The sequence below is a fragment of the Bos mutus genome, chromosome 11 (assembly GCF_027580195.1).
Source record: "Bos mutus isolate GX-2022 chromosome 11, NWIPB_WYAK_1.1, whole genome shotgun sequence".
NCBI classification, from domain to species: Eukaryota; Metazoa; Chordata; class Mammalia; order Artiodactyla; family Bovidae; genus Bos; species Bos mutus.
Window position 1 is genome coordinate 67,867,866 of NC_091627.1, and position 26,030 is coordinate 67,893,895.

Consider the following 26,030-nt stretch of genomic DNA (forward strand, 5'->3'; position numbering starts at 1 on the left):
CAGTTTTAAAACAAAGTTGCAAATTCCTCTACACTTAGCCCAAGGAGAGGAGGGGTATGATCTCTCTTTACAACTTGGTGGGCTTGAGACTCAATCAATAATAGAGGGCAAAGAAAGTGACACAGTATGACCTCTGAGGACAGATCCAAAAAGGCCAGGTGGCTTTTGCCTGGTTCTGCTAGAACTTTTGCTCTTGGCTGGCTGAGCTGCCAGGTAGCAAGCCTGATTATCCTGAGGTTTCCAAGTCACAGAAGACACAGATAAAGACCACATGGAAAGACCAGGAGCTGCACACAGATTTGGAGGGTGCCCAAGTAACCCCAACATATCCCAACCCAAGCATATGACATACCTCCAGATGATTTCAGCCTCCAAAATTTAAGTCCCCCAAGCTGAGGACCCAGACACTGTGGAATAAAAACAAACCATCTCCACTCCAAATTGTCCAAATTTCTGACACACAGGATCCATGAATGTGATGAAAGGGTTGCTGTTTTAGAATTCTAGGTGCTGAATGGTCTATTACCCAGCAATGGAAAACCAGAACACTTCCATTAAAGAGGCAGCCACTGCTGCATCTGCTGACCAGTACCATGTGGGAGTGTGTGACCAGTGGCAGAAGACCCTCCCACTTATCAAGAGAAGACAGAAATGCAGGTTTGTATGCAACTTTTCCAACTGCTAGAAAACTGTGCGGGCCAAATGAAATATGACTGTGACTGGATCTTGTCCTTATATCATTAGTTTGCAACTCCTCGTGTAGAATATAGAAGCTACAGCGGCACAAGGATACGCACGTGGTGCTGGCCTCTTTCAACAAGCACACAGTCAGTAAGTGGTTCAGACCACCTTGCCATCGCCACTCTGTGCCACACCAGCTCTCATGGCTGCTTTTCCTTAGACAACACTAGGCCACAAACAGCTCTAGATAAGTCTAAAACACTCCCCCAAATATTCCTAAAAAGCACTCTAGGATTTGCTTTAGTTTTAAACCCCAAAAGGATTTTAAGGTCCACATTCCAACACCCAAAACCATGGGGTTGATGTTAAAATTCAAGGACCACTAAGTTTGGAAGTCCCATATGTGAGTTCAAGCAGCAGGCCTGAGATCCATAGTCTATAAAGCAGAGCTGGAGAATAAAAGTTCAGCTGGAGAATAAAAGGGAACACTGAGCCTAGTACCGAGTGCTGTGTTGTGTGTTGTGCTTAGTCGCTCAGTCATGTCCAACTCTTTGCAACGCCATGGACTGCAGCCCGCCAGGCTCCTCTGCCCGTGAGGATTCTCCAGGCAAGAATACTGGAATGGGTTGCCATAGCCTCCTCCAGGGGACCTTCCCAACCCAGGTCTCCCACATTGCAGGCAGATTCTTTACCAGCTGAGCCACCAGGAAAGCCCAAGAATACTGGAGTGGGTAGCCTATCCCTTCTCCAGGAGATCTTCCTGACCTAGGTATTGAACCGGAGTCTCCTGCATTGCAGGAGGATTCTTTACCAGTTGACTTTCCAGGGAAGCCCAATACCTAGTAGTAAGCTCAGTAAAAGATAAAAGAAGATCCCGGAGAAGGAAATGGCAAGCCACTCCAGTCTTCTTGTCTAGGAAATCCCACAGAGAGCAGAGCCTGGCAGGCTACAGTCCATGGTGTCACAAAGAGTTGGACATGACTCAATGAGCAAAAGCACTGATAAAAAGAGGAATAAATAACCATTTCAATAGGTGATGTGTCCCATCTTCCTTCAAAAGGTATTTTGGCATCTCCACAAAGACAAAATCACAACCCAGTCTCAATTCACTTAGGTCTTAAACTGATGTGAATTATTAAGTCTCTAAAACAGAAATGACAAATTCTGCCAAGTTTCTATCTCTGATGGTGACCTAGTAGTACAGCTAGTTCATTACAGCCCAATACAGAATAAAACCTTTGCCAAAAATGAAAGTATTAAATAGACAACCAAAAAAAGGCCACTTTCATTTAAACTATGAAATAGGAAATTTTGTATATGAGTCAACATTGACTTCTGGGGGGAAAAAAAACAGACTCTATTTGTACCCAGGCCTCCCACAATGCAGGCAGATTCTTTACCAGCTGAGCCACCAGGGAAGCCCATTTGTATCTCTGAGTTTCACCAAATATCACCCAGGCCTAAATTAATCTTTTTGTGACTAGGATTTTGCTTAATTTTCTTTATAAGAAGCAGAGAGAAGGAGGCACATGAGAATCCATAAGAATGTTTACTTTCAAATAGGTTGCATTCAACAAATTAGCATTCTGTTTACTTTCTTTGAAATCACTGTACCACAGCCATCTGTAGAAGGAAGCTGTGATAGAAATTATCACATCAAGACCAAATATGAAAGACAACTTGAATATGAACTCTGACAGCAAATTCAAATCTGCCACCATTCTTCCATCTGATCAGAGAAATATGGCTCAGAATGGCCAGACACTGACACCACGGCCAAAGGATTCCTTCCTTCCTTTCCTTTCTGCCTGATTTAGACCCCAGGCATACACGCACAGGAAGTTCTTGTGATGGTGAAGAATGCCTGCTGCCTCCTCTCTGTCTATCACTAAGGATACAGTTCATTGCAGCAGAGCATTATAACCAAGGATTTCTGAGGTTCCATACAGGGTACAGAAGGAAATTCTGGTTTCTTTGGTAGTTATGAAAGGATTCTGGAGACCAGAACGTGCCAAGAGTTTACAAGGAGACGGGAGGAACATCCCCACTGCCAGCTCTCCTGATAATGCTCTGTCCTCCCCTACCTCCCTTTAACCACGTATACTGGGTGAGTCTGGAAGAGGAGAATGAGGTAGAAGCTGGAAATTATTATACTGAAGCCTGTCAAGTCACTGTGAAAGTTTCTCTGACTCAAGCTGGGTTCAAGGCACTTCTTGACCCCACGGCAAGTGGTTCACCATGGGCCCAATAAATTCTAAGCTTCCATTCATCAATCCAGGCTCTTTTTGATTTACCTGAACCCAGTATTCTAGAAGCCCTGACTACAGTAAAGCAGAGGCTCCTGTGTTGCTGTAATAAACACCACTGCTTCAAAATGCTCTGCTGCAATGAGCTGTATCCTTAGTGAGTTTTAACACCTTGGTGGTGGTACAAAATTAGGCGTGTTTGTGAGAGAGAGTATGTGTGTATAAGAGAAAGGGCAGAGATGTAGAACAAAACCTCATTTTATAGATAAAATTACCAATTTATCTTTTCTTTCTGAGCTAATATAATTTAGTATCCTGAATAAAAGCTGGCTTTTCAATAAATAGATCTTCTGGTCAGAACTCAGAATTGAGTCAATGAGGCCATTAAATGACCCTAAAACTCAAACATGACCTTTTCAAATGGCAACCTACTGATGTAACAATAAAGATCACATTTATCTAATTAAGCTAAGAAAACATAAATTCTGCCCAAGTAGTTCCACAAAACAGAGAGGAAAAGGGAAGGCTCCAACAGAAAAAAGTTATTTGTTGGTAGATTCAAGGATAAACATTAAGTTACATTTCTCTAGAAAAGTTTGTCACTACTATGAATATCACTCAAAATGACCAGCACACACCTCAGCAGCTCCCTGCAGAGGTTAACAAAAGCTTGGTTTCCTTCAAAGAATGTACATTTTGTTTCTTCTCCAGCCCCAGAGGGCATCACAAAATAAAGAACAGATGGTGGAGACTAAAGGAGGAGACCCTGAAGGTGAAGGTTTTTGAAGATGCACTAATTTAAACGCCTACCTCTGAAAAAGACAGTCCCCAGGCCTATAAATTAACCTGAATGTGTGTTTTCATAACATGCCTATCATCACAGCTGAGACCAAGTTCACACCCTCAGCGACAAGAAGAATCAAGAAATGGTGTCATCTGGGACCAGCTATTCTCTGGTGCAGAAACCCAGCTCATGCATCCAAATGTTGCTTCTGTTGGCCTCTCTGGGTTAGATCATGGGTTTTCAAACTTTGTAAAAAGTCACCTTTGTTCCACAGAAGCTTAAGCAGAAGTGTGAACAAGCCAGTTAAATGCAGGGCTGCCCCAGATGAAGGGCACCTGTGGGCATCTGCAGCGGGTGGCAGAGTCTGGCTCCTCCCAGCCCTGCCAGGGCTCAGTGGAACACTTTAAAAACCATCTGAGACTGAATATACAGCAACAAGGTCAAAACAGTACATTTGGCCCGTATATGAGAGACATCAGAATGAATGAAACATAAAGGCTAAATTAGGTTAATTTTACATTACACCAACCCAAAGGTCAAAAAGTTCCAAGAATATTTTTCTCACTTTATTGTTTTAACAGAATTAATTTATTGATTTGTACCTAGCAGTGTATGTCTGCCTTCTGGAGAATGAGGCTATATTTTCCTCAAAACCTTACCACATCTTTATTACTGACTGAAAAGATACTAGTCAGAAGATGGGTTTTCTTAGCGGATGACCCTCATCGTAAAACTTGCCCACTAAAAAAGAACTGTAACTCAGCATAGCCTTTGCTAGAAAAACCAACGGAAGAGGATTAAATGGTAGCATAAATTTGGGTACATAAAGCCCTCAGGCACTGATCACTGTAAAATTTTTTTCCTTCAGGAATCCTAAAGAAAAGAAACAAAGAAATTAAACTGAGTTATAAAAATCCTAACAAGGGATTTTTTTTAATGCTAATAAACTAGCTTTTCTGGTCCATTTCATTTAATCAAAAGGTCCCAACAATGGAAAACATTTTACCTTCCTCCTAGTATGAGACGTTAATGTCTACTAGGAAACAATATTGGAAAGCAATACCCTCTTGTAATCTAGCCTGTACCCACTTTGCAGCATCACTTGCCGCAACCTAACAAAGACCTCCAGCACAGACCTGCTCCCACCCTCGTGGTTCCTTAATACCGTTTGCGCATTTCTGATTCACATTGTCTTTTCCAGACATCCTCAACCCGCCTGTCAGTGAATCCAAATTCGACTTCTCCCAAGACCCAGCCTGAAAACAGGGCTCCGTAAGCAGCCAGCACTGATGTTACGGAATGTGAACAGCACTCAGGCTCACAGAGGCCCACAGCACCGAGTTCACTCTGTCCACTTGGCTCATAATCACACACCTCCTCCCATGGACAAGGTGGACAGCTAATTCCTAGTATGAAGGGCCTGTGGCTCACTCTTCTGCTCCCCCTCATAGAGGATGTATCACCAGCCTGCACCCACACAGAGCATACAAACACTTGTCGAATACATGTGTTTATACCCGTGTCCTCAGACAGTAAAGAGTCTGCCTATAGTGTGGGAGACCCAGCTTCGATCCCAAGGTAGAGAAGATCCCGTGGACAAGGAAACAGCAACCACACCAGTATTCTTGCCTGGAAAATTCCAAGGATGGAGGAGCCTGGCAGGCTACAGTACATGGGGTTGCAAAGAGTCCAACACGAATGAGCAACTTCACTTTCACTTTCTACATGTGTCATTTTCAATCATCTCTCATCTACACATGAGACAGTGGAGATACTTATACAAAGCAAGTGAAACATGAGCAGAGTTTGGCTTTCTGCTACCACCCACAGCCTTGAGTCTTTTACCAGCTCGTGCTTCTTCCAACTGTCATTTATGTTTGTTTGGCTATGTTGTTTATCTTAGGACATGCTGTGATTAGCCTTTAATTGTTGTAATAAATCTGTTACCCCGATACTGCTTAGAACATGTGCCTGGCTGATAAACCAAGGAAAGCTTTACAATGAAACTTTGCCTTTCCCTTCAGTTCATGGTACCCACTCAGTTTCATCGAAGAGTCTCCCTCCAAAGCAGTCCAAGCTCCAGCTGTGAAGTTACAGGATTAAAGTGCTAAATAATGGAAAGAATGGCTCCTCTTTCACCCCAAGGTTCCAGGAAAAGGTGACCAACATCTGGCTGGATGGGACATAACAAAAATATGAACAGTATGGCGACACTGCATCACCACTGGCTTATTCTCTTTCGATCTTGAGTTGATTAAACCATCCTCTCCAATTTGGTACAAAGGTGGCCAAGAGATTTGAGAAAATCTGGTCTACAAAGGAGCAGAAAGTAAATTCCTCCACTCAGATTTTCCAGAGCACTGTCCCACTAAGCAACAGGGAAATAAGAATCTTGACCCAGAATGCACTTTTCACCCATGGCCAACCCATTTGCAGTCTACCATCTGAGACCACCCGAAGAGAAAAAATCTTGCATCAGACTCCAGGATGGTACAAATCCCAAGACACCTCCACTATAGCCTCTAGAGCTCCCTGTTCACCCATGAGTTACTCAATCATTACTGTCGCCATGCCAAAGGGGAGTGGGTCTGTTTGGACATCGCTGGGTGAATGCTGCAAACCCAACAAGTTCCTGACAAGGCACAGAGACGCAGGGCAGGATCTAGTGCCACAGTTCTCAGGTGGTGCCATACACAGTGAACCTTCCACTGAGCACAGAAGCCCTCAAGGGTAACATCCTCACTGCTCTGTGAGGAGCCCAGACCCAGCTGCACAAACTCTGGAAAAGGCAGGTGGGCTCACACACAGAGAGAGGAGCCCCCAGTCCAAGCTGGGCAGGCCCTCAATGCGTCTCCAGTCTTCCTGTCCTTGTAAGAGGAGGAGCAAGAAGCTGGAAGTGGTACATTGGCTGTACTTCCTGGTTTCCATCAGTTCACCTAGACTCTGCCTAAGTGAAATCAACATTGTGGGTTCTGTGTTTATCAACATGTCAAGCTGTTGAAACTAGATTTTCTATGATGACTGAGATAAAAATAAAGTCCACAAACATGCTGGGCACTTGACATGCACTTCACACTGCATCGCAGAATCTGAAAGCCAGGCTATATGTTGTTACTATCCCCAAAAAAGGGTGAGTAGAGATGTAGAGATATATCAGTACAATGTGAGGGGAAAAAACTACACTTTAGTAAATAGTATCTTTTGTTTCTAAATGTTCAAATGATCTTTTGTGACAGATGGTGTTAATAGATGATTGTTTCACAGTAGTCCTTACCTAACAAACATAGAAAGTTGGCAATTCTTGGTTTATTCTCAGGTTTTACACATCTATAAAATCCAAATTCTGAGACTATTGACTTAGAAAAAATGTATTCCAAGCCCCTTATCTGAGAGATAAATTATCTTGCCCACTGAAGTGAGTGTGCTAAAGGTCATACAGCAAAGTATGATGTTGAAAGTGGCAAAGCCAGTTGTATACCCAAATCTCCTTTTATGAGGTTAGGGTATCACACTTTAACTCCATGAAAAAATATAATAATTTTTAACTGTTTTGAAATACGTTTTAAATAAATATCACTTAAAGGAAGTTTATAAGACTGCTTCATTGTTTTTAAGTTATAAAGGTAGTGTGCTGCTGCTAAGTCACTTCAGTCGTGTCCGACTCTGTGCGACCCCATAGACGGCAGCCCATCAGGCTCCACCGTCCCTGGGATTTTCCAGACAAGAACTCTGGAGTGGGTTGCCATTTCCTTCTCCAATGCATGAAAGTGAAAAGTGAAAGTGTAGTCGCTCAGTTGTGTCTGACTCTTATCGACCCCATGAACTGCAGCCTGCCAGGCTCCTCCATCCATGGGATTTTCCAGGCAAGAGTACTGGAGTGGGGTGCCATTGCCTTCTCCTAAAGCTGGTGTGCCATATGCCAATTTAAGGATGGCTGGAGCCACATGGTGCTGGAGCAACTGTGAGGAGATACCCCACATCCAAGGGCAGAGAAGCCCCAGCAAGACAGTAGGCACAGGAGCAGTGGCTGCTTGGTGCTGGAGCAACTTTGAGGAGATACCCCATGTCCAAGGGCAAGGAGAAGCCCCAGCAAGACAGTAGGAGGGGCAAAATCACATTTGGAATCAAACCCCATACCTGCAAGAGACAATCAGAGGTCTCAAACATACCTTGTGCACACCGGGACCCAGAGACCCCACAGAGACTGAGACAGAACTGGGTTTGAGTTTCTCCTGAGAGGTATGGGTCAGCAGTGGACTGCTCCAGGGGCAGGGACAGGGGCTCTGGGTGGAGCAAATCTGGGTATGGCATAAGCCCTCTTGGAGGAGGTCACCATTAACCCCACCATAGAGCCTCCAGAATTTACACAGGACTGGGGAAACAGACTCTGGAAGGGCACAAACATAACCTTGTGTGCAGCAGGACCCAGGAGAAAGGGGCAGTGACCCCACAAGAGACTGACCCAGACTTGCCCATGAGTGTCCAGGAGTCTCCAGCAGTGGCATGGGTCGGCAGTGGCCTGCTGCAGGGTTGGGGACACTGAGGGTACCAAGTGTGTCCATGGGACCTTTTGAAGGATGTCACCATTATTTTCATTACCTCCACCATAGTTTGGCCTCAGATCAAATAACAGGGAGGGAACACAGCCCTGCCCTTCAACAGAAATTTGGATTAAAGATATACTGTGCATGGCCCCGCCCATCAGAACAAGACCCAGTCTCCCCCTCAGTCAGTCTCTCCCATCAGGAAGCTTCCGTAAGCCTCTTATCCTTCTCCATCAGAGGGCAGACAAACTGAAAACCACAATCACAGAAAACTAAAGAATCTAATCACATGGACCACAGCCTTGTCTAACTCAATGAAACTACACGCTATGCCGTCTAGGGGCACCCAAGACGGATGGGTCATAGTGGAGAGTTCTGACAAAACGTGGTCCTCTGGAGAAGGGAATGGCAAACCACTTCAGTATTCATGCCTTGAGAACCCCATGAACAATATGAAAAGGCAAAAAGATAGGACACTGAAAGATGAACCCCCCACGTCAGTTGTGCCCAATATGCTACTGGCCAATATGTTAGGTTCATGAATCAAGGCAAATTGGACAAACAGGAGATGGCAAGAGCAAACTACAATGGGCTGGAATGGGTGAATTCAACTCAGATGACCGTTATATCTACTACTGTGGGCAAGAATCCCTTAGAAGAAATAGAGTAGACATCATAGTCAACAAAAGAGTCCAAAATGCAGTACTTGGATGCAATCTAAAAAACATAATGATCTCTGTTCATTTCCAAGGCAAACCATTCAATATCACAGTAATCCAAGTCTATGCCCCAACCAGTAATCCTGAAGAAGCTGAAGTTGAAAGGTTCTATGAAGACCTACAAGACCTTCTAGAACTAACACTCAAAAAAGATGTTCTTTTCATTATAGGGGACTGGAATGCAAAAGTAGGAAGTCAAGAGATATCCAGAGTGACAGGCAAATTTGGTCTAGGAGTACAGAATGAAGCAGGGCAAAGGTTAATAGAATAGAGATCTCTTCAAGAAACTTAGAGATACCAAGGGAACTTTTCATGCAAAGATGGGCACAATAAAGGACAGAAATGGTATGGATCTAACAGAAGCAGAAGATATTAAGAAGAGGTGGCAAGAATACACAGAAGAACTATACAAAAGAGATCTTCACGACCCAGATAATCACGATGGTGTGATCACACACCTAGAGCCAGACATCCTGGAATCTGAAGTCAAGTGAACCTTAGGAAGCATCACTACAAACAAAGCTAGTGGATGTGATGGAATTCCAGTTGAGCTATTTCAAATCCTAAAAGATGATGATGTGAAAGTGCTGCATTCTATGTCAGCAAATTTGGAAAACGCAGCATTGGCCACAGGATTGGAATAGGTCAGTTTTCATTCCAATCCCAAAGAAAGGCAATGCCAAAGAATGCTCAAACTACTGCACAATTGCAGGTAAAGTAATGCTCAAAATTCTCCAAGCCAGCCTTCAACAGTACATGAACTGTTCAAGCTGGTTTTAGGAAGGCCAGAGGAACCAGAGATCAAATTGCCAACATCCAACGGATCATCGAAAAAGCAAGAGAGTTCCAGAAAAACATCTGTTTCTGCTTTATTGATTATGCCAAAGCCTTTGACTGTGTGGATCACAATAAACTGTAGAAAATTCTGAAAGAGATGGGCCTACCAGACCACCTGAGCTGCCTCCTGAGAAATCTGTATGCAGGCCAAGAAGCAATTTAGAACTGGACATGGAACAACAGACTGGTTCCAAATTGGGAAAGGTGTAGGTCAAGGCTATATACTGTCACCCTGCTTACTTAACTTCTATGCAGAGTACACCATGAGAAATGCTGGGCTGGATGAAATACAAGCTGGAATCAAGATTGCCAGGAGAAATATCAATAATCTCAGATATGCAGATGACACCACCCTTACAACAGAAAGCAAAGAACTAAAGAGCCTCTTGATGAAAACGAAAGAGGAGAGTGAAAAAGTTGGCTTAAAGCTCAACATTCAGAAAACGAAGATCATGGCATCTGGTCCCATCACTTCCTGGCAAATAAATGGGGAAACAGTAGAAACAGTGACAGACTTTATTTTGGGGGGCTCCAAAAATCACTGCAGATGGTGACTATAGCCATGAAATTAAAAGACGCTTGCTCCTTGGTAGAAGAATTATGACTGACCTAGACAGCATTTTAAAAAGCAGAGACATTACTTTGCCAAAAAAGGTCAATCTAGTCAAAGCTATGATTTTTCCAGTAGTCATATATGGATGTGAGAGTTGGAGTATAAAGAAGCTGAGCACCGAAGAACTGACGGTTTTGAACTGTGGTGTTGGAGAAGACTCTTGAGATTCCCTTGGACAGAAAGGAGATCCAACCAGTCCATCCTAAAGGAAATCCAGTTCTGAATATTCATTGGAAGGACTGATGCTGAAGTTGAAACTCCAATACTTTGGCCACCTGATGGGAAGAACTGACTCATTTGAAAAGACACTGATGCTGGGAAAGATTGAAGGCAGGAGAAGGGGACGACAGAGGATGAGATGGTTGGATGGCATCACCGACTCAATGGACATGAGTTTGGGTAAGCTCTGGGAGTTGGTGATGGACATGGAGGCCTGGCATGCTGCAGTCCATGGGGTCGCAAAGAGTCTGACACAACTGTGAGACTGAACTGAACTGATCTACATATTCCTTTAAAATGTGAAATTCCACCTATACCTACAAATGTAAAAATACCTAGCTATGTTTTGTGAATAGGTATAATAGTAGTAACCTAGTGCTCTTTTTTAAATAAATGCCTACTGTATACATGGCTAGTCAGACTCTAGCAAGAACAATGTTTCCATCACAGATAGATTTATGTGCTAGGCCAATAAAACCCAAGTAGACAATTTTGAGATTGCAACAGGAAAAAGTCAAAAGTAGTTTAGGGTGAAAACCATATGGCATATAGTGTAAGAGTAAGAAGGACTAAGTATTGCTCTCTGTTTAAGAGCTAAAGGGAAACTATAAAATCAAGCAATTTTCAAGCCTGTTTCTTGATTCCTAACAGTTTCTCATGAAAATCACTACAATGAGGAAGCTATTCATGACAAACCACATGAATAACGTTTATTTCTAGACCTCTAATTGATCATAATTGTAAATGTATTCTCTTCCAAAGTGCCCTCTATATACAATAAACAGCTAAATTCAGCCAGTCCCCCTTCCCTCCCATACAGCTCCATAACCAGGTCAATTCTGGTTGGGTCCTGTAACACTGAGGCAGCTGACCTTGCCTATCACATAAGACTGCTGCCCATCAGCAACAAGGGGCACCACCAAATAGGTAGATCTTTCGACATTCCTCAAGGCACCCCCTCACTCAGCCTTTGTCCAGTAATTTCATTCTGTCCCCTTCTTTCCTGTAAGTTGACTTTTACATCACTTTCCTGTGAGTCACTAGGAATCCATCACCTACAGATACGACTAAGTGACTTGTCTGTCAGGGTTATATCACACTGTGTAGGTGAACAGGTGAACTGGCACTTGCTGTTTAGGAAAAATTGAAGAGATGCTGAATTAACAAGCATAGTTCATTTGAATTCTCAAGAGTAGTTCAACAGACCAGGCTGCTTGGAACAGAAATTTGCAACTCAGGTATCCTGACCTTTTAAATGACACCAAAAGTGTAATGAAAGTGTACTTTACTTCTGCCGACAGTAGCATAAATCAGAAAAACAGGCTTAATTAGTTTTGTTTGCAGTAAGCAGAGTTATTAAAAACACAATTCCTTGAGAGCAGTTGGTGTTGCCATCTGGTCTAACCCCTTGCTCCTGGTCTTTCCTTCTGTTTCTTGTGGTCCAGAAGCTGACACTTCTCCAAACAAAGCCCTTTGGCTGTGAAGACAATCAGATGTGTGAGGACAGGACTAACGTCAGCCCATTTTCACAAGACTATTGATCTGGAGGAATGTGGTCCTGGGATGGGATAAGTCCATGTGTGAGGAAGAAGAGCAAGAAGGCCGTTGGTCTCTCAAGCAAAGAGCAGGAATATTCCTTCTACTAGGGATGCATTTCAAGACGTGTTCACCCAGCTGTGAACAGTTCACCCCATTTAACTGAATCAAAGGCAAGTGATCCCAGCTCCCCTTCTGCATCTCCAGGTCTCCTCTGTAACTTCTCTAGGCCCAAGTCTACTGACATCCACCCTGTCTCACTCATCATTGCAATTCGCTGGTTTTCTGGAATTTCCAACAGGAATACAGGAAGACTGGTTTCCTATTCTATTTAGCATCTTTGTTAACACTACCCCTACATCAAGCACCTTCAAAGTCTGGAGGATTAAATATCTTTATAAAAGTGATGCTTTGCCCTGGAGTCAACAGGATTCTAGTTCTCTACTAACTGGCAATTGGCCTTGAACAACTCACTGAACATCTCTGAAAGTCAATTTTCTCAATCAGAAATGCATGAAATGGAGAGGACTTTACAGCTCCATCAAGTGGGAGCTCAATGGACTTGATGGACATGAGTTTGAGCAAGCTCCGGGAGTTGGTGATGGACAGGGAAGACTGGTAGTGTGCCGCAGTCCATGGGGTTGCAAAGTGTCGGACATGACTGAGCAACTGAACTGAACTTACAGCTCCAAGTGTTATCAGATAGTGTCCTAATTGTTTAGCAGTGAAATAGACATTCTCAATTAACCAAATAAAATAAATACGTACGAACACATGTATCTATGCTCCCAAATGCAATTCACACTTAACATTTCTAAAACAAGAGGCATTTATGGACACTCAGGAAGCTGCAGCTGCACATCAGCCAGATCAGGGTCACCCCTAAAAGCCAAAAGATGCCCCCCTCAATAATTGGAAGAAAGATGAGAGAGCCTTTCAGTTTCCTTTATAATCAAGACTAGAAGACAAAATTCTGAGTTTAACATAGCAATGAACATGTCTGACTAGAGAAACCAACTCAGGAATCAGAAACCATCTTCAAAATTTTGGTCATCGAAAGGTAACCAAAACATTCTATCCCTCAACCACAGCAGCAAGCAAAAATGGTGATATAATTATCTTGCCTGTGAGATTTTTAAATTTAAGTAGTTACTTTCCTTTATGTAGCTGAAAATGGAAGGAGTCATTCAGTATTTTCAAATACAAAGCATTTAATGTTTGATGAAAAGTGCATATAAGAACACTCAATGTAGTGTGCACACGAGAGAGAGAAAAGCAAATAATTGAAACAGAAACTTAGAGCAATCATCAAACCCAAGCTTTCTCTTTTACATATACCGTCTTATAGAAAAGCCCATGGGAGGCCTACAAAACTAAGGATCTGAAGAAGGAAAAAACTAAAAAATATCACTCCCCATACTTTCATCTATTTATAATTGAATGTGTGCCTAATTTCAAACCAGGGCCAAGATGAACTCCCAAGACTTTGTGCACCCTTCCATAATGATTCAAGTATGTTAGCGCTGCAATACATTTAACTCTTTGGCACATGAAGACTGTAAACAACTCAGTGGTGTGAATAACTTGGCCATTGTTCTTCCTTAAGGAGGACAAACCAGCATTGCCTTTATAAGGACAATGAAACAAGCTGCTATTCTTCTGCTCTTTTCTCCTCTCTAAACACCTCTTCTGCCACTCTGCTGCTCAAGGATCTCCACTCTCTGAAAGAGCAGCCACTCTTTCTATTGGAAACTCTCAAATGGCACTCTAAAAGAGAAGGCAATTTATGTCAGGAGCAGCAGTAACTTGAACCTCACTCTCTTGCAGATTAGAGACAGAAATTAGAGCTGAGATTTCACACATCTGATTTCTCAAGTGTCCCATGGTCTACTCTTGATGTTGAATCACAAATTTCCTAGAACTCTTGAAGAATCAGCCCATTTCATAAAATGAAACTTTTAATATTTCCCAGGATCGAGTTCAAAATAAGTGTTTTTCTTCAAATGTTCACAAAGCTTGTCATAAACACTATGCATTAAAGTAGTATTAAGAGCAACCTGGTTGTTCTGTAGTACCCAAGGAGCAAAAATTGCTGAGTTGCTAACAGGTTCTCCTGCTATCAGAAAAAAAATGAGCGTTCCTATGAAACTGTTTGTAAGCTGAAATGGCGAAAAGTGAAGCAGCAATTACCTCAGACACAGCTTGCTAACAGATGCACAAAGCAAATCGAGGTAAAGCACGGATGCTCACAGGCACAGTGCAAAGCTACGGAGGCCTGACGCTGAGTGTGCTTCCTGGGGAAGGAGCTTGGGGGTGCCGCCCTCACCACTGGGGTGTCCACTGGGTCTCCAGAGGCTCACTGCCAAACCAACCCTGAAAGCCATTTTTGCTTTTCACTTTTCCATAAAATTGAATATCCTCTTTAGATTTCTTTAGGTTAGCGAAAACAGGTACTAAGGTAGGTCTTCAATAGAGCAAATTTTTGAAGGGTAGGGGCACCCCTGTATTACAGAAACACTATTATCTGAAACACAGTCAAGACCCAGAAAACAAGCAAAAACTTACTTTTTCAGCCCAAATAACTGATAAATGCATGACACATGGATCATGCACTAAAGCCCATGCACTTTACTCACAGAAGGATACTTCAAGGTCACTTACTCTTGTTTTCAACACAGTTCTTTCTAATCAGTGTGGTTATCCATTTTCCCAAGGTATGAAAACCATTAGAGCAGAGCAGAATTTAGAAACAGCAAGGACATGAGTTAAAATCAGGCCAGGTAAGGGCAACAAGGAATACTGCTGACACCATGCTGGTACTAGAGTGACTGAAAATCTATTAAAAGTAGATATTGGAAAACAAATAAAAATGAGCCATCTAACATAGGGACCCACAGCTCTATCTAGCTTCAGAGTTTCTAAATATCAGAAGTGGCTAAAACGAGTAATTTCAGAGTCTAGGGCCATAGACTTCAGCACGTGTGTACATGCTAAGTCGCTTCAGGCACGCCCAACTCTTCGACCTTATGGACTGTAGCCACCTCTGGAGACACACAGGCTCCTCAGTCCATGAGATTCTCCAGGCAAGAATACTGGAGTGGGTTCTCACGCCCTCCTCCAGGAGACTTCAGCACACACTAGCCCAGTGGTACTATACAAGCAAAACTTTTTTTTTTTCAGTTTTTGCAAGGTTTGCCTTCACATTCTTACTTTTGAGCAGTGGAGCTTAACTAATATGATCCCCACACTGATGTCTCCAGAGTAATCTACCATTACTATGAGTAAATGTAGAGCCTTACAGCAATCATTCTTATTCATTTGACACTTGTGAAGATGACTTCTCAGATGAAATGGAATAGTCACCGTAATTTTGTTGTAAGTTAGGCTTTTTCTGAATCATTTCATTTAAAAAGATAAAAGCATTACTAACTCAAGGGTATTTTCCTACTGTGCATATCTTCTGAAAAGTTGCCATGGACCCCAAACTACAAATGTTTAATTGATTTCAACTAGGTCTAAAGAGCATGACCATGATCAGCTGAAAGTAATTTGTCTTCAGCTTCATAGCTTACGTGACTGAACCCAAATGCATTTGAAGATGTATGCTAAACAGAATCAATCAGCTGAATGGCTGGCATTATTTAGACATAATATTAAAGTTACTGAAATATATATATATATACACACACATACATATAGAGCATATAGATGATATAGATAATCTCTTTAGAAGATTAAAATGGTCCCCAAGATTTCAAGAATGTTTATAGCTTGGTGCTATTATTGCCAGTGCAGCTGAAAACCTTACATTCTACTAGAAATTACCTCTGTAAGCCATCTAGGTTTTCCAATAATAGTTTGCCCCGCAGATATTTTGCAATATCTTAAACTATATTTCCAATATTAAGCATTCTATGTCATTAAATAGAACTAACACCCAAAAAAGATGTCCTTTTCATTATAGGGGACTGGAATGCAAAAGTAGGAAGTCAAGAAACACCTGGAGTAATAGGCAAATTTGGCCTTGGAATACGGAATGAAGCAGGGCAAAGACTAATAGGAGTTTTGCCAAGAGAATGCACTGGTCACAGCAAACACCCTCTTCCAACCACACAAGAGAAGACTCTACACATGGACATCACCAGATGGTCAACACCGAAATCAGACTGATTTATTCTTTGCAGCCAAAGATAGAGAAGCTCTATACAGTCAGCAAAAACAAGACCAGGAGCTGACTGTGGCTCAGATCATGAACTCCTTATTGCCAAGTTCAGACTTAAATTGAAGACAGTGGAGAAAACACTAGACCATTCAGGTATGACCGAAATCAAATCCCTTATGACTATACCGTGGAAGTGAGAAACAGATTTAAGGGACTAGATCTGATAGACAGAGTGCCTGATGAACTATGAATGGAGGTTTGTGACATTATACAGGAGACAGAAATCAAGACCATCCCCAAGAAAAAGAAATACTAAAAAGCAAAATGGCTGTCTGAGGAGGCCTTACAAATAGCTGTGAAAAGCCGGGGAAGTGAAAAGCAAAGGAGAAAAGGAAAGATATAAGCATCTGAATGCAGAGTTCCAAAGAATAGCAAGGATAAGAAAGCCTTCCTCAGCGATCAATACAAAGAAATAAAGCAACACAATAAAATGGGAAAGACTAGAGATCTCTTCAAGAAAATTAGAGATACCAAGGGAACATTTCATGCAAAGATGGGCTCGATAAAGGACAGAAATGGTATGGACCTAACAGAAGCAGAAGATATTAAGAAGAGATGGCAAGAATACACAGAAGACCAGTACCAAAAAGAGCTTCACAACCCAGATAATCACGATGGTGTGATCACTCACCTAGAGCCAGACATCCTGGAATGTGAAGTCAAGTGGGCCTTAGGAAGCATCACTACGAACAAAGCTAGTGGAGGTGATGGAATTCCAGTTGATCTATTTCAAATCCTGAAAGACGACACCGTGAAAGTGCTGCACTCAATATGCCAGCAAATATGGAAAACTTAGCAGTGGCCACAGGACTGGAAAAGGTCAGTTTTCATTCCAATCCCAAAGAAAGGCAATGCCAAAGAATGCTCAAACTACCACACAATTGCACTCATTTCACATGCTAGTAAAGTAATGCTCAAAATTCTCCAAGTCAGGCTTCAGCAATACGTGAACCATGAACTTCCTGATGTTCAAGCTGGTTTTAGAAAAGGCAGAGGAACCAGAGATCAAATTGCTAACATCCGCTGGATCATGGAAACAGCAAGAGAGTTCCAGAAAAACATCTATTTCTGCTTTATTGACTATGCCAAAGCCTTTGACTGCGTGGATCACAATAAACTGCGGAAAATTCTGAAAGAGATGGGAATACCAGACCACCTGATCTGCCTCTTGAGAAATTTGTATGCAGGTCAGGAAGCAACGGTTAGAACTGGACATGGAACAACAGACTGGTTCCAAACAGGAAAAGGAGTACATCAAGGCTGTATACTGTTACCCTGTTTATTTAACTTATATGCAGAATACATCATGAGAAATGCTGGGCTGGATGAAGCACAAGCTAGAATCAAGATTGCCGGGAGAAATATCAATAACCTCAGATATGCAGATGACGCCACCCTTATGGAAGAAAGTGAAGAGGAACTAAAAAGCCTCTTGATGAAAGTGAAAGTGGAGAGTGAAAAAGTTGGCTTAAAGCTCAACATTCAGAAAACGAAGATCATGGCATCTGGTCCCATCACTTTATGGGAAATAGATGGGGGAAACAGTGGAAACAGTGTCAGACTTTATTTTTCTGGGCTCCAAAATCACTGCAGATGGTGATTGCAGCCATGAAACTAAAAGACACTTACTCCTTGGAAGGAAAGTTATGACCAACATAGCGTATTGAAAAGCAGAGACATTACTTTGCCAACAAAGGTCTGTCTAGTCAAAGCTATGGTTTTTCCAGTAGTCATGTATGGGTGTGAGAGTTGGACTATAAAGAAAGCTGAATGCCAAAGAATTAATGCTTTTCAACTGTGGTGTTGGAGAAGACTCTTGAGAATCCCTTGGACTACAAGGAGATCCAACCAGTCCATCCTAAAGGAGATCAGTCCTGGGTGTTCATTGGAAGGACTGATGCTGAAGCTGAAACTCCAATACTTTTGCCACCTGATGCAAAGAGCTGCCTCATTGGAAAAGACCCTGATGCTGGGAAAGATTGAGGGCAGGAGGAGAAGGGGACAACAGAGGATGAGATGGTTGGATGGCATCACCAACTCGATGGACATGGGTTTGGGTGGACTCTGGGATTTGGTGATGGGCAGGGAGGCTTGGCGTGCTATGGTCCATGGGGTTGCAAAGAGTCAGACATGACTGAGCAATTGAATTGAAATGACTGATGTCATTAAATCAAATTTATTCTTATGATAAATGCAATATGCTTTGAATAAACAGGTAGAGTATAATCAATTATATTTTTCAAAATGTCTTAAAATTGATAACCTATCAAAGTGTATATAAGGCTACCAAATTACCATACTGAAGCTTGAAGATTAAAAACTATTATCCATGTCTTTAACCATCTCTGTGTCAGCTCACACAATAGAAATTATACTCAGAGAACCTCAGTTAAAAATCAGTTCTGTAGTATTTCTGTAACTGCTGACATTTTTCTCCCAAGAGACAGTCAATTTCTATTGTCCAATGCATTCATAAGTGATGGTCTGACTTTTTCTAAGCAAAAATAAAAGATGGATGAGAGCGATCAGTCATGCTGTAATGTACCACTATTGAACTCACAGTCAACCTTGTTCAGAGAAACCCTGCTGTGCTCTTCCACACACAGGTTATCTCATTCCTAACAAAGCCATTTTTGTGTTATCAGCATCTTTCATCTACTCATTAGTAACCTCAACAGAGAATTAGAAGCAATCTTAAAACTCAAGGTAAAACCTATAAACTGAGAGATCTGAAATGCGGGGTTCTCTTGTGGGAAAAAGCCATTAGGATGGCAGATGCCACGTGATATACAAGCACCGTAAGCAGCCACTGGAAATAAGTTAGAAACCCCCATGCTTCTTTATCTTGATTTGAAGGCTTTAAAAAGTAGCCTTAAATGATTCGTATGTCAGAACTTCCCCAAACTAACCTAATAATCCCACCCACCAAAAACTCAAATTTTCAACCCATACCCCCAAAGATAGCCTTGGGCTGGGGTTGTGAGGGGTGCAGGTTTTCAGTAGCTGCTGTGATCAGTCCTCTCAGTTCTGGAGTTCAGCAAAGGAAAGAACTTCCTTCTTCCCAGGCTGCCTAGGTGTTTAAGAGCTTCACTCACACCAACCTATCTTATCCAACAACCACGCACCTTGGCTAGGGGCTTCCACCTGGTCTGCTTATTAGAATCACCTGAACGGTTCTTTTTTATAATGTGCCCACAGGACAGTGCCAGAACAAATCAATGTTCATCAGAACGTGGAGTCCATGCACCAGTGTTTTTACAAAGTCAGCCCAGTGATTTTAACCAGCAGCCAAACTGAAAAACACTGCTCGAAAGCAGTGATTTTGAACCAGGGGCAATTTTGCCATCTTGCTACCCCAGGAACATTTGACAGCCATCTGGAGATATGATCGTCACAACTAGGGATGGCTTACCGGTAGACCCGTAAGTCGGGAATGCTGCTACACCTGCCAAATCACACAAGATGACTCCCTCACAACTTTCACCTGCTTTGTGTTCAAGCAAAAACATTTAAGTGCTCATCCAAAACACCCATCACTCCAACCCCACACTGAAGGGCTCTGTAAATGACTCAGCAAATTTGCAATTTGGGATTTACCTCGCTCTTGATTCCTATCTGTTTATAAACCAGTAATTCAACCAAAGTGTGTGGGGATTTAAAAATTTGAAAAGTCATGTCTTACCATCCATATAAAAAATTAATTTGCAACAGCAGGATAAACACAGGCTACCAGTGCCCAAGTTTCCAGGCTGATGATCCATAAACATCTCATCGTGCCTCTTCATTTTCCAATTAATTATTGAAATAAAAATGCAATGCAAATGGACTACAAATACACTTTGGTGAGGATATCAACTGTCAGAATATTTGTCACTTTTGAAAGAGAAAACCTGAAGTAAACAAGAAGCTATGGTTTCATTCTAAAGACTACATCTATGTTACATCAAATTTTTAACTAAATTAAAATAAATTTTTTAAAATAATTTTCCTGTGAAATTTGTCTGAACTCAGGCAATAAGATTCCATGATGTAATGTCCTCTCAATCTAGAGACAGACCTTACTTAGCACAAATTGCTTAAAAACTGCACCTAAAATCTCTTCTGGTAAGTTAAATCGTACATTAATTAGAGAAGTTCTTTATTTAAATAATTTCTTTTGCAAGAAGAATTGTTTTGTAAGTGAACCACCCGCCCTTAAGTAATCTTTATTTGGGTTCAAGATACAAAATTTCCTCAAAATAGTGTGCACATTTACTTGTCATGCTAGTTAAAAAATAATCAAGAAATGGAAGTCATCAACTTTACCTTCCCATTAACCCATTACCCCCAAAGTCAAGTTTCATGGCTGGTGATATATACATCCTGTGATAGCAACACAACCAAAATATCTTCTTAAAAGAATTTCATCGCTTGTGAGAACTACACAGCTGAGGCTGCCCTGCAATCAGGCCGCTCCTGCACCTCCCCAGGAAAGAGCAAGTGCAAGGGAGGGCGCATCAGCAAAGGAAAAGCCCCGCCAGCCAGGCAGTGGCCTCGACGCAGCAGTGAACTGGCTTCTCCTGGCTTCCACCTCCCAGCACACACAACTGAGAAAGCAACGGCATCCGCCCTTTCCTGCTCTTTCCAGTTCCAAATCTGTGCTTAAAATATTGAATGTATTAGAAGCCAAGCTTCAGGAGTCAATCTTCAGCACTATGAGATTAGGATGAAATGAAATCCAACAGGTAAATCCCCAAGTATAATATTGAAAATTTACCCCCTTGTGTCATTGCTAAAATGAGTGCCCTCGACCACTGCTCAGAGCTGACTGCACACAGACTCTGGGGCAGCTTTCAAATAAAGTGAAAAACCTCAGATACTGAAATTTTTTGGATGCAAAAACTCCACAAAACCTGTCATTTTAGTTCTAACTCAGCCACATGTAACATAAAAGAACTGTGAGGATTTTTTTTTTAAAACAGAAAACTATTTTCTCTAGAGTTCAAAGTGGTTTCAGAACCAAGATGCAGAAAATTAAACCTCTTCCAAAAGGTTTGGAGTCAGGTTTAGGGGTGCTTCAGCAAATGTAGTGGCTGTTATGCTTTGGAAAGCAAAAGAATGTCCAAACACATCTGTACATTTTAAAGGAACATTTAAATAACCAGAAAGACGACTCACAATGTAAAAGAGCATGCTACTCAGAATACGTTTTGAGGGACTTTGGTGAGAGGATCGGGTGGGTTTTGACTGAACTGGGAAGGAAATCATTTGATGCACTCCAGATGGAAAGAAAAGTCACAGATTCCTGTTAAAGTCCCCAACACAGTGCAAAACATTCTCAAGGTAAAGTAAGGCATGTTTACAGGCGCCTGGCAACCCAGTTTCAAGCCATTTAAGGATGCCCTAGTTCTTTTTTAGTGTTATTGTTTTTCATAATAAATACTTATTTCTTCCTGCACATAAAAGCTGTTAACTGGATTCAAAAAGCTTTGGTCACCTGTTTCAGCAGAGCCCGGTAGGAAACTATACACAACTAGGAAAATGTTCAAGATACAGAAATCTTAGATTGGTTCTATTTTTATCTTCAATGACCGACATCTCACCCTAACCACTCAGGGTCCCACAGAATTATTGTTTTCCTCTCCTTCCCCTGCCCCCTCCTCCCCAGCATTCTCCAGGCTACCTGATAAATGCATAAAACGAGGACAAATGGAGGGGGAGTAACACGCATCATAATTTGGGGGCAAATATATGCTGCCCTTCCCCACACACCTCCAGGCCAGCGACTGCTGGCACCTGCACTTTCTTACGTGGCTGGCAAGCCTTTCATCATCTTAACTGTCTACAGAGTTGCCCCAGCTCCGCAGCACGTACTGACCCACCGTTCATGCCACTGTAGACATTCCGGTGATGGGCTGACGCATCTTCTTGCGCCTGCCTTCGGAGGGTGCCCTCCCTGCTGCTGCTGCCGCTGCCGCCGCCGCCTCCACCCACGTGTTTGTGATCAGGGCTCCCTCCGAAATGCTGTTTGAGGTGCTCGGGGCTGGTGCCCCTGACCCTGGGGAGGTGCTCCAGGCTCCCACCGAGGGCGTGTTTCTGCAGATGCTCGGGGCTCCCTCCGCTGTGCCTGGTGTGCTCGGGGCTGCCGCCGGGCCTGTGCTTCTGGAAGTGTTCGGGGCTCCCGCTCAGCACGTGCTTGGGCAGCGTTTCCGGGCTGTTCCCTGCGTGTGGGTGCCTCTGCTGTTCTGGACTGCCCTTGCACAAGGGTTTGTGGTGCTCAGGGCTGGGGCCTTTGAGAGCTTTGGGGTGATCTGGGGTCCCGGAGGCCCTAGCTTTCTGCAGATGCTCGGGGCTGGCACTCCCGTGCTTGGAATGTTCCGGGCTGCCCTCCGCCCTGGGTTTCTGCAGGTGCTCAGGGCTGCTGCCGCTCGCGTGGTGCTTATGGTCGGGGCTGTCGGTGCTGCCGGTGCTCGAAGTACTGCTGCCGTCGCCCACGTCCCGCACGTAGGGTGCTGTGGTGGCGGAGAGCTGGCACAGGCTGGCCTGGCTGTCGATGGAGCAACGGCTGCCCGCGCAGCCCGGGCCCTTCTCCTCGTCCAGCAGCACACACAGCTCCTTGAGCTCCATGTTCTCCTTCACCACCTCCTCCTGCTTCACCTCCAGCTCCTTCAGCTTCTGCAGGTATAAGGCCACTTCCTTGTGCATCACCCCCGCCGTATACCGGCCCAGTCTCTGCCACTCCCGGGACACCCTCTTGCCCTTCTGCCGGTCATCATCCAGGAAACAGCAGAGGTCCCTCAGCTCCTGGTTGTCCTCCTGGAGTTTCTGGTTAATATCCTGAAAAGAGACACACAGCCATTCAAGGGAGGAATAATTGTGTATGGGCCGGGGCACTAGGCTCAGACCTCCTGGGAACTGGGAGTCTGGAATGGGTGAATTCTCTGTGATGTTAGGGGAGGAAGTGAAAAGGTGAGAGCAAGCTAAAGATGCCTGCTGCTGCTGCTAAGTCGCTTCAGTCGTGTCTGACTCTGTGCGACCCCATAGACAGCAGCCCACCAGGCTCCCCCATCCCTGGGATTCTCCAGGCAAGAACACTGGAGTGGGTTGCCATTTCCTTCTCCAATGCATGAAAGGGAAAAGTGAAAGTGAAGTCACTCAGTTGTGTCCTACTCCTAGCGACCCCATGGACTGCAGCCCACCAGGCCCCTCCGTCCATGGGATTTTCCAGGCAAGAGTACTGGAGTGGGTTGACATTGCCTTCTCCAAAAGATGCCTAGCTATCCATAAAAATAAAAACAATGGGTATCGATTATGCTCCCTGCCCTATGTTTTACTTGCATTATCTCATCTACTTCTCACCAAACCCTCAGGGGATAATGGTTATCATGGGTCTTTTACAGAATGGGAAACTGGACCTCGAAAAGCTTCACCTGTCCAAGGTCATCCAGTCACTCTTGAGGGAGCAGCCAGTTCATTAACAGGAAATCGGTAAAAAAGAAAAAGAAAAAAAAAAGACAAGGGTCCCTGCTTCACCTTCAAGAAAGAAAGATGGCTACTTGTGACCTGCGAAAGACTTAAAAGCTCTGAAGCGGCAGACTTTTCATCACCGAAAACAAGAAACAGAGCCTTGGTGTTCAGCCCATGACATGGGATGCGCAGCCCTGATCCCTCACTAGGGAGCAGCATAATTGCCCTCTGGTGGCACTTCAATCCTGCACATCCAGCCCCTTATTGCCACCCCCAACCGCCACAGGTCTCCCAGGCATCTCATGGAAACTCAAGCTTTTGTGTTATATCCAGACTCCCCTCCCCAAATCACACCTCTCAGCACATGCCACCTCCACCCATCCTGTTTCTCTTCATAAGAATTTGTAGTTGTGCCTGGCACCTCCTTCTCCTTCACCTCCCATTTGCAAGCCAAACACATCTCCTGAACTCTACCTCTGAAACTTACCTTGTCACTCCCATACTTCAAACCCTTAAAAGGGTCTCACTGCCCTTAGGATAAAGTACAAAATCCTCTAAGTCTCAAAAGGCTCCCAGTCCTCTTAACTGGCCTACTTCTCCAGCATGAATGGTGATTCCTTCATGAATATTTAGTAAACATCTATTATGTGCAAGGTATTAGTCCAGGTGCTAGGGAGAGATCAGTGGACACAGCAAGGACATTGACTGTGGACCTTGACCTTGAAGGACCTTGACCTTCCTATGGCTTTCATTTTGGTGGGAAAGACTAGCAAAAAGTATAGAACGTAATGTCATATAGTAAAAAGTGCTGGGAAAAAGACTAAAGCAGGTGAAAAAATACTATCTATAAAGAGAAAGCACCTCTGCAGAGAAGGAAAACATTTGAGCAAAGTCCTGGGAGAAATCAAGGAGCAAACATTTGTTGAAAGCGAGAAAGGCCAGTGTAAAAGCCCTGAGACGAGTGTGGCTCAAGCTGCAGCAAGGCTCGTGAACCTAAAGCGGAATGAGCAAGAGGGGCAGAGTGAGGAAGGAGGTCTGGGAGGCGACGTCCAAGTGGGTGGGTGCCAAGGCTAGGTAATGTGGGCCACAGGAGCCACAGGAAAATTCTGGACTGTCGATGAGCTGAGGCTCAAGGATTGACATGATGTGATTCATTCTATACAGAATCACCAGTGTTCTGTGCAGAAAAGTTTGCTGGGGGATGGAAGGAGGGAGGGACTTGAAGTGAGGGAGACAGGATAAGGTGAAAGCTGGAAGACCAGCTAGGAGGCTCCACAGTCTAGGTAGAGGGAGATAACAGCGGCTGCTACCCTTGGAGGCAGTGCACAAAGTGAGACCGTTCCTTCCCATCACACACTGAGCCCCACCCATGCTGGCGGGTCTCAGGCCCAAGGGATGAGCCCTTCCCCCTTTCACTCAGGCTAAAGGAAGTCCTCTTCTATGCTGGACCCCTTCAACGGCCCCCCTGTTGGGCTTTTTACAACTTCTAATCACACATGGTTGAGTGTGACTATTGGTCAAGTCTCCTCCTTCACAGGACCAGAGGCATGAGAATGGAGACCCATCTATTCCTTTCACCTCTGTGTATCCCACACACAGCACCCCCACTGTGGATACCTGAAATCAAGGAATTCAGAATTAATTGTGAAATCCCCATTTAGTCTCCATTCACACAGAGTAAAAGGGGTAGCTGTTTCTTGCAGCATCATCCTTTGGAGGGGGTGAAAGGGGGCAGCTACCTAAGATTTCCCTTGCTTCACAAAGCTTGAAAACCTCTGGTCTTGTGACTGTCAGACGACCCAGAACTAGAGGCACTCAGAGAGGGGACCTGATTCTCTCAAACTCAGACTGATTTCAACACTTTCCTTGATATTGACTAGAAAGTAAACCATAAAACATCTACCAACCATGCCTGGCACCTCCTGGCAGTCATGAGGCCTAAGGCAGGAGTGATTCTCAAGGCCTGAGAAAGAGGATCAGTGCAGCTTAGTTTCCAACTTGATTCTAACTCCTAGCATTACCAATGGCTCTGTTTCCTTGTGTCTAATGCCCATCCAGTTCTTCCGCTTCTCAGTGCCACCTCTGACCTCAGGCCTGCTGTCTCCAAAAGCATCCCCAGGTCTCCCAGCCTTGATCTGCCCAGCCTCTAACTTCCCTCAGTCATTCCAATTCAAGCTCTCCCT

At 43.6% G+C, this 26,030-nt stretch overlaps 1 protein-coding gene across 9 annotated transcripts in view; it reads right to left on the reverse strand.

Moving 5' to 3' along the window:
- CCDC85A (coiled-coil domain containing 85A) overlaps window positions 1-26,030 on the reverse strand; it is a 226,241-nt gene that overhangs the window by 194,174 nt on the left and 6,037 nt on the right. For 6 of the 9 annotated variants that reach the window (XM_070379543.1, XM_070379539.1, XM_070379544.1 and 3 more), the window contains exon 2: window positions 22,263-23,217. In XM_070379543.1, the coding sequence (XP_070235644.1) occupies window positions 22,263-23,217 (955 nt within the window). Of the gene's footprint in view, window positions 1-22,258; window positions 23,218-26,030 lie in introns of all 9 variants that reach the window. The other 3 variants (XR_011466072.1, XR_011466073.1, XR_011466074.1) reach the window with 1 other exon arrangement.